At 38.0% G+C, this 16,003-nt stretch overlaps 1 protein-coding gene across 2 annotated transcripts in view; it reads left to right on the forward strand.

Moving 5' to 3' along the window:
- The window catches only part of DMBT1 (deleted in malignant brain tumors 1), a 53,058-nt gene that overhangs the window by 27,122 nt on the left and 9,933 nt on the right, over positions 1–16,003 (forward strand). For both annotated transcript variants that reach the window (XM_088131896.1, XM_088131897.1), the window contains 5 exons: positions 687–995; positions 3,461–3,481; positions 5,050–5,082; positions 6,509–6,817; positions 9,653–9,676. In XM_088131896.1, coding sequence (XP_087988022.1) covers positions 687–995; positions 3,461–3,481; positions 5,050–5,082; positions 6,509–6,817; positions 9,653–9,676 — 696 coding nt within the window. The remainder of the gene's footprint in view (positions 1–686; positions 996–3,460; positions 3,482–5,049; positions 5,083–6,508; positions 6,818–9,652; positions 9,677–16,003) is intronic.

The raw sequence follows: 16,003 nt of genomic DNA on the forward strand, positions 1-16,003 counted from the left end.
TTCTTAAAATAGTGTCAGCATAGAATGCAATTTGCAATTATTTTTGCCAAAAGATCAGTACATCTCCATTCAGCTGAGAATGTTTACTTACAGCATTTACATTTATTTCAAATATTTGAGACAGGTCTTGTGATATAACAACAGGTTTCCTCTGTCAAGCCTTTTGTCTGCTTGTCCATGAAGGACCTCAGACAAAAACATTTCAGTAAGGGGATGAGGGACAGCACAGTACATATTATAAACTGGTATTCCAGTTGTTTGGAGGATGTTTATGGCTGCATATTTGAGTAGTTTCTATACAGTGGAATGTCCTGTGTTCCATTCTTTCTCATCATGGTCCTCTTACTCACCCCCCACCCCACATTTCATTTCATTTCATTTCATTTCATTTCATTTCATTTCATTTCATTTCATTTCATTTTATTTTATTTTATTTTATTTTATTTTATTTTATTTTATTTTATTTTATTTTGCCGCACTAGGATAGTGATGGCAGACAGACATCCAAAAGTTGAGTCCCTATAAAGATAGAGATTTTCTCACATCTTCATATCTTGAGCACCATTATTAATCCTGTACCCTACAGAAAAGTGTGGTTGTGAAAATATTTCCTTTAGGTGGAAGAACAGCTTATCATACCCGTCTGTGACTGTTTATGGCTGAACAATGTTTTTTTTTTTCTCAAGAACTCCGATTGGTGAACGGAAGTAATTACTGTCAAGGACGTGTTGAAATTAGGCGAAATTATGAAGAATGGGGGACTGTTTGTGATGATCTTTGGGACCTGAATGATGCAAAAGTGGTATGCAGACAGCTTGGATGTGGACAAGCCATTCAAGCAACACAACAAGCATATTTTGGCGCAGGATATGGCCCAATTTACCTGGATGATGTTCAGTGCAATGGGAATGAGTACAATTTTGGGCACTGTGCAAATGCAGGCTGGGGAAATCACAACTGCAACCACCGAGAGGATGCTGGAGTTATTTGTTCAGGTACTTTCTTATTCTGTCAGATAAATATACATATTTTATACGTTATTTTTTCATTGTCAGTTAACGCTGAACAGTTTGTACAACTTAGTGTGTGCAATATAAAGTGTACTAGCCAACAGATAACTTAATATTTTAACTCACCTAACTAGAACTCATGATGGTATCAAACACAGAAGGAAATGGTGGATGTAAAATTATAAATTCTTAAGAGATAGGGCTCATCAAGCAAAGAAAAAACGAGATGGGCAAAATTCGGCTTGCAGAGGAAGCAATCCAGCTGTCAGCAACCTTTATCTAAAGAAAAATGTCACGTCGGCCTGGCATACAACAGAAGTTAACTTGTTGGACTAGGATAGCAGGACCCAGATTCAAGTTCCTACTCAATGATGGAGCTCACTGGGTCACTTTGGAGCTGTCTATTTCTCTCAGCCCAGCCCAGCCCAGCCCAGCCCACCTCCCAGCCCAGTCCTGCTTATTGGGGAAACTTTGTCCTGGAGCATATACTTTTCAATAGAGAATTTACAGCACATCAAGTATAACTAATTTGCCTGTATTCTCAGGTTGAAGGTTGTCAGTGGAATTGGTATAGTCCCTGACAGAACTGAGAGAATAAAATATTGAAAAATGAAGTCAGCAGTCCGAGCTAAAAGTTCCAAAACAGAATAAGGTTTTGAATAATACTTCATCCAAGTGGGAGATTTTTTGAATCTTTGGTAAAACACAGAAAACCTCAATAAATGTTTTTAAATAAGGATTTTATTCTTAACTTTTTTAAAAGTCCGTATTCCTAATCAGATTGTGTTTGTATTAGCCTCAGTTACAAGTCTTAATTTAACCTTTTTAAAGATCATATAAACACTGCAAGTTAGTGTTTTGTCTAATAAAGTGCCTCAAGTCCTTTAGGAAGTGGGCATTCTATAAATGTTTGCATAAATAAACAATGCTTTTGTTTTTAAAAAATGCAAATGATTTAATATGAAATATGTTGAGCTTCCATACTAAAACATTTTAACTGGGATTTAGGGTTATTTTCTTCCTTCTTTTTCTTTTCAAATCAAACCATCATTCATTCATTCATTCACTCATTCATTCATTCATTCATTCATTCACTCATTCACTCATTCCAGTTTTGAGGCCACCGAACTCTGAGTGGGTTACAGATTAAAAATTAAAAGAAAACAAGAGAAAAAAGAAAAAGAAAACAGCTAACTGGAACAAGAGCCCCAAAAGCCAAGCAACCAATCACCAACCATAAAGCCAGCCATCAGAATAGCATAAAATAGATAAAAAATGAAAATATTGATAAATACTCCATCCTGACTTTGGCAGCATTCAATATGAGACAAGTAAAAATGGAATAATACAGAGATCAAACAAAAGAAACATCTGGACCAACAATGCCAGCACTACCACAACAAACATCCCACAAGGGGTCTACCAACCGCTCTACCCAAGGCCTGGGGAAAGAGTCAGGTTTTAAGAGTTCATTTAAATGGGGTCAGGGCCCATATGAATTTCAGAGGGGACATCATTTCAGAGGGGGGCTTCTGTAACAGACCTCTGCTTCTTCAGTCCCATTAAGTGACCCCATCTAGTTGATGGGACCCAAAGCATGCTGGCTCTGTCTGATTGCATAGAATGGACAGAAGCCACAGAAGACAGGCAGTCCCTCAGATAACCAGGCTCAATGCCATAAAGGGCCTTAGAGGTGATGATCAGAATTTTGAATTGCACCCAAAAGCCTCCTGATAATCAGTGCACCTCCTGCTGCATGTGAGGGCACGAAATTGGGCAACCCAGGAAGATCTACCTGAATAATGGTTGGACAGGGGAAGCCACAAATAGATCGTGCTCTCTGCAGGGAATTTCAGGATAGGATGGATAAATATCATCCAGGATTCTGTATGGAGAGAGCAGTAACTCTCTTTATTTATTTATTTAGTAATAAAGAGTGCACATGACTCAAGGACTCTACTGAGCCATCTCTACAAGGATATGTGCTAGAATGGGGGGGGGGGGTATTTTTGTAATGCCCAGCACAGCATCAGAGGTATATCTCCCTCAGATTAGACATTAATTCCACCATCCCTGAAATAGGTCACATGATGCCACCAGAAACTCTTGCATTCAAGCAGAATTAGCTACATAACGATTGCAGTGCAGGCAGAGAGACCCAGCACACTTTTAATCACACTGAATAGTTACGGGAAAAACAGATTCCTTTCCCTTTTTTGCACTCACAAATAAGTGCCCTCTTGAAACCAAATAGTTGTCAGAAAAATGAGTACAGGTGAGTAACTTGTGCAGACTTAGCAACAAAGCAACCATTATTCTTCTGGTCATTGTATTCACTCGACAAGCAGTGCGGTGGGCAGTCGATATGCATATCAATACAGTACAGTCGTTGTGTGGATAAACTATGAAATCACTTGGAATGTAATGAAATCCCCTTTTTTCTTTTTCAGCGAGCGTTTCTACCACAACAGGTAACGTTGAAACACTAGAATTGTCTTTCAGAGTTCTTTCTGATTATTTGAAGACCTACAGCTGAGTTGACAATATGGAGATGGGGGGTGAGGGGTGTTCCATCAACATTGTCCAGTGGTCACCTGAGCAACATGACGCTGTCCAAATAAGTCACTCTTTCCCAGCTCTGCACCCGGGTTCTTGTTTCGTTTTAGGAACATGTGTCCTTTTCCTCAAAAATCAGCATACATGAGTGCACATTGGATTATTCCTCTGCACCCAGATAGCCTTTACAACCAGGGACAGGTTTCTGATGGTAAAATCTGGACTATCCACTGTTAGGGTAGCCTGGATAGTTTCCTGCACAGCAATATTGCCTTCAGAATCAGATTTTAGCTTTGTCATTGGAAGAAGCGGCAGCTTTTCACTCAGTAAATGAGTGCAATTTCTTATTTTCTCTCCTGAGGCCTTGTTCTCCTTAACAAAATACAAAAAAATGTTCAGCGTGATATTTTTGAACTACCAATATACGTTTGCATTTACAAATGGTGAGAACTAAAGTCTTCCTAGCTGCTTTGAAAAAGGGCTGAAGCTTAATGAAATAGCCTGTATAGAGTAGAAATAAAATATCTTTTGTTTGCTTGATGATATAAATGCAAAATGCCTCATCTTTACTCTTTGTTTATTGACAAATTTTGAAAGACAAACAACAGGTAATTTTGAAATTACATCTGCAAAGCAGGGTATAAGGATCCAACTATAAAATGTAAACTAATTTGGCAATTACCCTTTGCTTTTTATTTCTTTCAGTGTTTGTCATAGAGCCATACTTTGAACCTTCATATTAGATTGATCGTGTGCTATCAAGTCAGTGTCAACTCTTAACAGCCACAGAGACGGATTTTCTCCATGACGATCTGTCCCTAACCTGGTCTTTCGGGTCTTCCAACAGTGCACCCATTGCCACTGTAACTGAGTCCATCCACCTCCCATCACAAACTTACCTTTAGGGTTTAACTGTGGTAATAAAATCCACTTCACTGTACAACACGCTGGCATAACTTTAGTTATATCTACTGCAGCAGAAAACCTTGCAATCTAAACACATTTATCCAAAATACAGTGGATAATACATTATGACATTCAAGTTCCAGTTCAAATCTAGGGATTTCAGAACAGATGGTAGCTCCCAAAGGACCCACCAACAATTTCTGGAATCTGTTTCTGGAAAAGATGCAACTGGTTTAAGAAATTCCTGGCAGGTGCCATGCCTGTCTGCTCAAACCACCTTTTCCCCTTCAAAGCTGAAGCATTGCACATCTCTATTCTGAATTATTGGAACTACTGTACTGTGTAAACACACAAACAAACAAACAAAAACTCCTATCAGGTGATTGCAGAGTATTCAGTGACTCAGTGTATTTGCTACTGCGGTTGAATGTTCAGTAATGTCAACTTTCATGATTGAAATCTGAAAATAAAATCAAATCGCTTTTAACCTTGTATATTATGCTACATGTTCACAAACCTTCACAGAATTATCTGTCACTGTCGCCTATCTAATACTTTATCTTTGTTCACTTTGCAGTTCCTTACTGGCCAACAACATCAACAACGCTACGTAAGAAAGTTTTGGAGATTTGTTTCACCTGTTAAATCTAAGCCGTTTGGGGTATAAAACAGCCTTTTCCTGGATACTGCTTTTTATGTTTGTGATCCCGTACTAGAGAATGCAGTCTTATTATCAAATAGCATTGAATCCTAGAGTTCTCAGAAACCTTTAAAGGATGTACAGTTGCTCGGTTTCAAGATGCACAGCTAACCTGAGATTCTTTTTGTTCTGTTCTGTCTTTTTGTTCTGTGAGAAAGAAACAGACTTAACCCAGAGCTTTACAAGTTTGCTGTTCATTTGTTCAGTCACTTTTGACTCCACGTGACCCAAGGGACATCATTTCACTAGGACTATTTGTCAATAATTGCTTCTTTGAATCCTTGTACCTCAAGGTTTTGTTATCAGTGAGGGAATCTAGGGACCTTGCCTTCTTTTAGCCTCTATTTTTTAATAGGTTTTTTTCCTGCAACATCTGGGTCTTCTCCCAGATGTGACTCTTGTCTGTGAAATAAATTAGGTTCTGGCTATCTACCTTTTAGCTTCATTATTAGTACTTCCAGTAAACGGTCTGGTTTTACTTCATTTAATATTGGATGGCTTGTTCTTGTTGCTCAAGCTTTCTCAACCTATTGTCCAGCACCAGAATTCAAAGGAGTGATTTTAATAGAAAGGCAGCTACTACAACAGGCAATCAAAAATGCAACTAAGCCTTATCCTAAGTCAAGTCTCAGCCTCAATGGAAAATAAGAACATGCTAGAGAGTTGATGCTGGCCCCCAAAGAATAAAGGCTGGCAAATTTTTATAGCCATGGTCCACACCTATTTTGAATTTCTTAAAATAGTGTCAGCATAGAATGCAATTTGCAATTATTTTTGCCAAAAGATCAGTACATCTCCATTCAGCTGAGAATGTTTACTTACAGCATTTACATTTATTTCAAATATTTGAGACAGGTCTTGTGATATAACAACAGGTTTCCTCTGTCAAGCCTTTTGTCTGCTTGTCCATGAAGGACCTCAGACAAAAACATTTCAGTAAGGGGATGAGGGACAGCACAGTACATATTATAAACTGGTATTCCAGTTGTTTGGAGGACGTTTATGGCTGCATATTTGAGTAGTTTCTATACAGTGGAATGTCCTGTGTTCCATTCTTTCTCATCATGGTCCTCTTACTCACCCCCCACCCCACATTTTATTTTATTTTATTTTATTTTGCCGCACTAGGATAGTGATGGCAGACAGACATCCAAAAGTTGAGTCCCTATAAAGATAGAGATTTTCTCACATCTTCATATCTTGAGCACCATTATTAATCCTGTACCCTACAGAAAAGTGCGGTTGTGAAAATATTTCCTTTAGGTGGAATAACAGCTAATCATACCTGTCTGTGAATGTTTAGGACTGAACAATGTTATTTTTTTTTTTTCTCAAGAACTCCGATTGGTAAACGGAGGTGATTACTGTCAAGGACGTGTTGAAATTAGGCGAAATTACCAAGAATGGGGGACTGTTTGTGATGATCTTTGGGACCTGAATGATGCAAAAGTGGTATGCAGACAGCTGGGATGTGGACAAGCCATTCAAGCAACACAACAAGCATATTTTGGCTCAGGATATGGCCCTATTTACCTGGATAATGTTCAGTGTGATGGGTACGAATCCCACCTCTGGAACTGTCCTCATCGGGGCTGGGGAAGTCATGACTGTTCCCACAGTGAAGATGCTGGAGTTATTTGTTCAGGTACTTTCTTACTTTGTCATTCAAATATAAATATTTTATAACACATTTTTATATTTACAGATTTTAAATAGTGTGACATGAGAGTTAACTAATGCATCCGGTTTAAGAACACATCATTAAATAGCTAATTTCATATTCTAAGATAGCTATAAGTAATTGTAGTACTTACTTATTGCAGAGCCACATACAGGAGAAAAAGCTGGATATAAAGTTGAAGAGTCCTGAGGGAAAGGACTCATCAAAGAACCTCAAAAGTCTTAAGCTATCTCCAGGAAATATAGCTGCCAAAAGGCACAATCTAGAAGCCAGGCTCTCAGAGAATGTATTGATCTCTGATCCAAAGATCCAGATTCAAGTCCCTAGTAGATCACAGAGCTCAGTGGGTGACTTTGGTCCAATCACTGCCCTTCAGCATCCTACCTCACTGAGCTGTTATGGCTATACTTTTGTAGATAACCCATGTAAAGTGCATTAAAGTGCCAGACAACATATTCTTTTGCTAGAGTCATGAGTACCTTGAATAAAACTAATGTGATGCTGAAATCTTATGCAAAATTTTCTAGTATAAGCACCCTTTAACACTATGTACAAGAAAGCAGTCCTCTCTATTTCATAGTTTACATGTCAATTCTGTGCCAAATTGAAGAGTTGGGACAATTTGCATATAACTTTATGGAAAAAGGGAATTCCTGAACATCTCTTGTTAGGTAAGGAAGCAAGGGTTAGATTTATTTCCCAGCTTTCTCTTTCCAAATAATCACTAATAGCAGGCACCTTGGTTTTGTTTTTTTAATTGGGTTAATAATGTACAGCCATAATTGCACAATTAATGTGCTGCAGGCAAATCTCCAAGATAAGCCAGGAAGTCAAAACTGAGCCAGGAAGTTAGAGTCTAAGAAACAATCTAGTGAATCATAAAAGTTCCTGTCATGGAACAAGCAGAAATCAAAGCCAAAGACAAGTGAGACGTCACAGAAGTGAGCAAAGGAACAGTCGGGCCATGGAGCACTCCAAAGCTGGAATTAAGAGTGAGCCAGAAGTAGGGGAAGCCAAGATACACACCACACAATCAGGAAGTCTTTCTGGATCTAGCAAGGCAAATAAATAGGAGAGTTTTTATTATTCTCCTGATCAAGGCAAACTCCCTGACCAGCCTGAGTGGGTGGGGGCAAGAAAGGGCCTGAAGATCCTTCAGGGGCATCCACATAATTCAAGTGCCAGTAGTCAACATGAGGGGCAGCCTCCCATAAGTCTAGTTCCATTCTAGTTCCAGAAGCTCTTCACTCACTAATTCTGTTGGATCTAATCTAACAGGTGACATTTTTAGCTGAAAGGTTCATTCAATTCAGCAGACCTAATCCTACCTACCTACCTAGCTAGCCATCATGCTATTCCCTTTTGGGATAAAGAGTGTTATATAGAGTACAGGAAAGGAATAAGAAATTGTCAACTAAAGAAATCAAAGGCATGAGATACATTGCTTAAGCTCATTTTCACCAATACCATTCACTATACCTTTTCACAATTTTCTCTTTTTGCTTCCCCACATCCCTACAACATTTCATACAATCCCTATACATTGTGAAAGATCTCATCTCTTTGTTTTTGGAATCTTGTCAAAAGATGTGCACTCATTCATTCTTGATTCTATTTCTGCTTGTTTCATCACACATATTCCTTAAGTTCCCAATTAACACTGTATTCAGTTTACTTTTATATTTCTCCTTTCACACCCAATTTTCTTTCCATATAACAAAGTGGGCAGAAGCACACTCTTACACATAGCTATTTTCACTTTTTTTTCCAACAAATATTCCTCACCTTTAGGAAATGTTCTATCAAGCTATACACATTCATCTACTTGCTCCAATTTTGCCATTTTTGTAAAACTTGCAACTGTTCATTCAATTTTCCCAGGGGAGAGTGGAACTACTTAAACAATCATCCTTATTTTAATGTTGAACTATTTGCCAAACATTTCATTTATTCTCATGTATGTTTATTTCCATCAGCAGCCATTTTACATTTAGTAACAGAACTTCAATTCTACATTCATGGAAAACATTCCATAATTCAAACCTTATTCACATTATCACATGCTGAAGAGCAAAATTTGATTTGACAACCCGTGTCCACATTGCACTTCCCAAATTTTGCAGTAGCAAGACATGGTCTGTCTCACATTCAGAATTTCTCAACACCTTTGAACCCTTTACTGATTCCCTCAGTCTTTCATCAAAAACAATCAAATCAGTCAAACTTTCAGATAGATATTCATTTCTGTGCCATGTATACACATGAACAGACTTGTGCTTAAACAACATATTCAAAATAAACATACATTTTCCTAAGCAGATATTCATTGAACAGATCTCATTCTTTGTTGGGTTCCTACCCTGCTGTTTTTCAGAAAGACCATTAAAACAGGGTTATTATTCCAGCAGAACTTGGGAGCAGAATATTATGATGTTGTCCCACTGATGGTAGAATTTCTTAGTTTAATTTATTAATGTTTCTAGTACTAAATGTTTTAAATAATAATACTGTATATTTTTTTATTGTATTTGTATGTTTTTAACTTGACTTTCAAGGTTGAGATGTATACCACTGACAGTCATTCTCAACATATATATTATTTATTACAGGCTAGTAACTTTTGTAAACATACCAGCAAAGCCAAGCATTATTTTTTTAAAATTTTGTTTGTTTTTATTTTGCTAGCAATGTCATGGGCATACCAGTGACAGTTAGGGACAGATATCGCGATCTATTGTTTCAATAAGCAATTCAATCACTTGGCACATATTAAAATAACCACAATCTTTTCTCTTTCAGGTATAACTACAACACAAAGGCCAGGTAATGAAGACCCACTTAAAATGTATTTTCTTAAAAAAAAAAATTGAACAGCATGAATTGGCAACATAGTGATGGGGGGGCAGGAATCCATTTTCACTTTCGCATTGATTAACAATCTGCTATCCACTAGTTTACTTTAGTTCATTGTTTACTGATTACTATAATGACCATATACAAAATAAAATAAAATAATACAGCATATTGAGTTTTAAAAATATTCAAGGAAGTAATTAGGTAAAATCATCCTCTTGACGGTTGATCCCAATCTGATCCAGATAGGAAGCTTTCAGTTGAATGGCTTTAGTTATAAACTTGGCAGTCTTTCTTACTGTCCGTGTGTTTATACCTTGGAGGACATAAGAGACCTTACTGATGGGGTCCCAATGGGCAATTCTATCAATTAACAAATTTAAATGCTGTGCTCTGGCTGAGGCATATAGTTGGCAGTCAAAGAGGATATGAGCAATGTCCTCTATTTGTGGCACACCACAGATACAGATCTTCTCTGGATAAGACACTTGATGAAATTGTCCATGGTTTACCATAGAATCCAGAAGCTCAAATCTTGCTCTGCTTAGGGCTGTTCTTTGGCCCTGTGTCAGGGCCATAGTTAGATATATTTCTAGTGGAAAGGTCTATTTATTCTGGGTCAGCCATTTTAAGGATTAGATGTTAGCAAGTGTCTCTATGCCAGCTTGAGCACTAATATAGAGAAACTTCTGTCTGAACATGTCCTTGGCTTAGTGGCTGACTGAGATTGAATATGGAAGTGAAACTGATGGTAAACTGATTTAGCTATGTGATAGGGTGGGACATGCCAGACTGTTCAACAAGGCACTTTTTTGGTAATCTATCATGATCCATTGAAAGTATCTGCCACCAATAGTTGAAAGCTTGAATTGTTGTAGAGCTATGGATGGAGTGGACACCTGTTTCAGCTCTAACTTCAGAGGCTGGAGTGTTTTTATCTATTCCCAGAATGGATCTTAGGAAGTGGGTCTGGGTTTGTTCAAATAGTGATGACTAAGAGACCCCACAATTCTGTGCCATAGGTCATTATAGGTGTTACTTTAGACTTATAGACCTTCCATATGGGACTAGGGTACCCAAGCAGTTATAATTAAGTAATCTCAAAAGTGTTTTAGAACTGGCTGAGGTCCTTGTCATACTTCTTTTAAGATGGCTTATCCATGACCCTATGTTGGTGAAAACTACCACTAGATATGAGAAACAGTTGACTTGTTCTATAGGTTCCCTGTCCAAGTACCAGTTGTATTTAGTATGCCTCTTTTCCAAATACCATTACTTTGGTCTTGGCCTTATTAATTTTCAAGGAGTTAATGGTGCAGTAAGCATCCAACTTCTCCTTAGGCCAGCTTGAGACTGCACCATAAGGACCATATCCACATACAGAAGAATGTTGATAGATTTATCAAGTATCTTTGGCATATGGACATCCTGAGAGTAGAGGAATCCTAAGATGCCATTGACCTAGAGGTTAAATAGCACTGGGACCAGAATGCATCATTGTCTGACATCATTGGTACTAGGTATGTTGTGTGTCAGGATGCCATTTGCTCCTGAACAGACTTTCAGACAGGGGTTTGTATAGAGAGCCTTAATCAGGCATAGGAGTCTAGGTTCCATGTCTAGATCAGCCAGGTTCTTCCACAGAATGACTCTGTTAATAGAATCAAATGCTGCACTAAAGTCAACGAAGGTGGCATATAGCTGTTTTCCTGCTGATGTGTGCTTTGTTATAAGATAGAGTATAGAGTAAAGCAATTGTCTATAGTAGAGAGCTCAGGCCTGAATCCTGCCAGTTCTCCTACTAGATGTTTCTTCTCATACAACCAGCCCTCTACTCTGCTTAGGAGATATTTGGCATAAATCTTAGCTACTATGTTAATAAGTCTATAATTTCTGGGGTCTCCTTTTTTTCCTTTTTTTTTTTTTTTTTGTATATAGGACTACAATAGACAATTCTTATCCTACAGGAATATTAACCAGTGTTATTTATATGAGAGAACAGGCCCTCTGGTAATGGAGCCCACCAGTCAATATATGACTTAAAAAGCTCAGGAGGCAGAAAGTCCTCACCTGGTGCCTTGTTAGATTTTAGAGAGTGTTTATGTTTAGTTTCTGCCACTGAGACCAGAGAGTATTTAGAGAGGGAAGCTCAAATTAGACCTGGTGCGCTGGATTATTTCTGGAGGGCAATTTATCTGTTATTTATTTTTTTTTAACATGGAACACAGATTAACATAGTGGACCAGCACATGGTTGGAACCTTTAGTAGGTGAGGAAATCATCTTTGCCCAAGTCTGAGCATACTCTGAACTATCCACAAAGAAACACGTTTGCAGGTTTTCAGCTGCCATTGGTGAGGGAAATGAAGTGATCCCCACCTGCAAGCTGATAGTCATTGTTAATGCAAAAATTATCTATAACAGGGTGTTTTTTTCCCCTTTAGGGACTATAATTTTTAATCCCTGGTGCAAATTTTGCCTCTGCTATGGTTCTCTAAGGCCATGCCTAATGCCACTACAGGAGTTGGAAAAAGTCTGAGCCTCAACTGCTGATAACTCTTGTTCCTTCCATTATTTGAGTTTTATGTTCTAGTCTCTTCTCTGGCTGCAGTTACAGCCACCATCATTATTTTCCTGAAATATATTTCCCAAATTCTTGTCATATATTTGCGTGGGTGTGTGTTTTGGGACATCAATACAGTTTTTACCCATAATGGACTAATTCTAATTCTAATTCATAAATTCTAATTCCAGTGCTTTGCATTTAGGCAATTGCCAGTGGAATGACATCTATAGATTATAAGCAGGAAAAGGTCTAGGATGCATCTTGCAAAGGGACTCAAAGCCCTGTATCTTAGCTCTAATGCCTCTGTATATAAAGTACTAAATATTCTTTTTAGCTCCCTATATGTCCAACTGATTCAAAAATTTAAGAAGATTGTTGGGCTATAACTCTCACCATTGTAAACTATTGTCCTCTTGTCCAGGGAGACTACTGGTTATAAGCTCCAATCTTCTTACAAAGCTAATTAGGGACAACTAAAGCAGTGAACCCAAAAAATCAGAGTGATGCTCTTGATAAAATTGTTGTGCTTTCTATAATTATACCCACTGATGACCATTTTCCTCCAAAAATGTTTACTATCACAGAATGCTATAAACAGGAAATCACTGAACTTGTACATGAGACTTGTTCATGTTCTTGGTTCATGAAGAATGAAGAATTATAATCCCTCCTTTTAAGATGTTTAACTGGCTTTCCTTTAATAACGCACTTGAATTGCAAAATCCACTCTCTGTATCCACTCTTTAGACAATTAATTCCTTTGTCCACTTATTCAAGGGATTTCCTCATAGCTAATTTTTATTTGCTTTCTTTACCCCACACTCATAAACTTCAATCTTGATAGCATTTACAGCCTTTTTCTAAGGAAGAGAGGAGCATTTTGATAAAGAGTTCTTTCTGGGCTAACAGGCTCTAATCCTTCTGAATGAAGTACATGTGGCAGGACTGGCAATTTGCACTAATACAAAGGAAATGAATTAAAGATAAACATACTTCCTATTTGTCCAAACTTGAATATTCATATTTAGCGCTTTCCAAGCAAATACAGAAAATATAGCAATTATTTTTGCTTCTGTATGTGCTTTTTAGCACATATTGTTATAAGAAAGAAGGAAAGAGTTCACTGCTGCCTGAAAGAGAACTTGTAGCATGATAAACACCTTTATGATATTTAGATCTTAAAACATGATGTTTTCTTACAGGATTTAACTGAAGAGTGGGCTGCATTTTATCTGAAAGAGGATTGCATAAAAAATATCAGATATTCACTCTTAGCTAACTTCCACATAAGCCATAAACTCTTCTTCAAACATTTCTTCTTTGGAGTAAAAACAAAATTACATAAATAAAATAAAATATTTGAAATCCTCTACTACAGGTAGTCCTCACTTACCAACCATTTGTTCAGTGATCCTTCGAAGTTATGACAGTGCAGAAAAAATAACCTTACAGCCCACTTACAATCATTTACAATCTTTGTAGTGTCCCTCAGTCACGTGATTGCCATTACAGTCAATACACGCTGTCCTGTGCCTGATTTTTTTTCCCCCCTTGCAGAGCAGACAGATTGGAGAGAAAGGGATTTCTAGAGAATAATCTATTTGCATAATGGGCCTATGGCTCCTAGCCTTGGGCCATGGTGCAATCGCATTGCTTTTGATCTATATAAGACAGTAAGCAGGCACTTGAGCATTCCAAAGGGCAAGGGAGTGGTTAGGAGGCAGACAAAAGCAGGTGTAAAACTGAGTAGTCTTGTCTCTTTCCAGCCAGAAAGCACAGTCATGGTCTCCTGATTTCCCACTTAGTGACTGCTTTGCTTAGTGGTGAAGTTGCCGGTCCCAATTAGGGTCATTAACTGAGGACTACCTGTATAACCTTCTCCAAACTGGTACCTTCAGATGTGCTGAATGTTTTAGTCTAGCTCATTAGTTATTAGGGCTGTGCAAACCATTTACAAGTCTTTCTTTGGAAAGTAATTAAAAGTTCCCTCTGAACCTACTCCTTAAGGTATTGAGGCACCAAATCCTGTGGAAGACTCAGGAGAACCTCTTTAAAGGCCTTCAAATGATGTATGGCAATGACTGTGAATGCACAGGTGATACCTCTGTCAGAACTGCTGCTCAAATGGGATTGCTCCCAGGACTGCAGTTTTGTTTAGGTGGCAATCTTGTCAGAGCTGGACACACATGCAATCAGTTGATGTGGGGAGGCCCACAAAGTGGTTGCACTGAGCATTTCACAAGGTGGCTCAATGCTTCTGGCAGTGAGTTCTGAGGAAAGCTTTGATTGCTTCATGAAGTGCCTCTCAAACAGTTCAAACAGCCTTCAATATTTTTTCTCCTTAGTTTCCATTTCATTTCTACTGGCTCATAAGGATGTTACTGATTACATGTAGCTTTTGGGGATGATGAAATATGTAACTGTTGATCTTTAACAACCCAGTATAGGGCCATTTTAGTTCTAATCACAACAGCAGCAAATGCCTCAAACATATATTTTCATTCCTCCTTTGGTTTTCCCTGTCAGACACCCAATCTTCCTTGTTGTGGCCTAGAATGACAAATGACGTCTAATTTCTTGAATTATTTTTTATCACAATCCCAGTTACTTTACTTAATACTCATAATTAAAAATTGATAAATGCTTGATATCTGTAAACATTATTATCAGTCAGTATGATTGTGAAGCATGAATGTTAATGATAATTCAACCATTGCTGTTCTTTAAGCCTGTAGCTGAGAGTAGGACAAGGAAGAACAGGTTTAGGCTTAATCTGAGTAAGACAGAGAGGCTGTAGCTCCTGAAGCCATGCAACCTTATGGATATTCCATTTTTCATTCTGGACAGTGTTTTGTCCCCCTCCCTCTTTACTAATTGGCTCATAATTTAGAGGTCCTTCTGGACTCACAGCTCTTGCTGGAAAAGCAAGTAGCAGCTGCAGTCAGGAGGGGCTTTCCATCATTTCACCTGGTGCACCACTTATGACCTTTCCTGCATCAAAAGGAGCTTCTCGCAATTATTTATACCTTATCACCTGTCATATGGACTATTGCAATGTGCTTTACACTGCTCTTGAGAGTCACCTGGAAGCTACGGCTGGTCCAGAACACAGAGGCTCAGATATGTGTAGTTATGGACATACCTAACTTTCTCCATTTAACACTACTTTGAGAGCTGCAGTGGTTACCAGGCAACTTTCAGCTGCAATTCATAGTCCTGGTTGCCATCTTTAAAGCCATTTTTGGCTCCATACCTGGATATTTATGGGACGGCTTTCTACCAATGGATTGCCTTTCCCAGCTCTACTGAGACTTAATAAAGTAATAAGAACTTGATAATTTCCACAGGTCTTTGAGATGGAGACATACAGATTTAGATTCTTCCTGTTTTATGAGTGTTACTGCTTATTATTAGCATTAATTTGATTAGGTATTATTATTTTTTGGTAATTATTTTATGATTTTATTATTAGGTTGACATTTCTACTGTTTTAATCCTGTTATGTATAGTAGGATTGTAAGTTCCTCAGAGGAGCATATAAACCTAGTGAAATAAATAAATGTGGAATGTCATGTTTGGGGAAGTGTACTTAGTGTACACATGTACATTTGTCTGTTTCCTGGAATTAATAAGTACTCCTGTGACCAGTGAGTTCTACACAAATCACTCATAGGGTGATTTTGGGACACTCACTGTCTTTCAGTCGTCCCTATCTTACAGAGTTATTGGAGC

Source organism: Python bivittatus, unplaced genomic scaffold (assembly GCF_059951505.1).
Source record: "Python bivittatus isolate LINGU-HERP-01145 unplaced genomic scaffold, Pbiv_v1 ctg000980_np1212, whole genome shotgun sequence".
Taxonomy (NCBI): Eukaryota; Metazoa; Chordata; class Lepidosauria; order Squamata; family Pythonidae; genus Python; species Python bivittatus.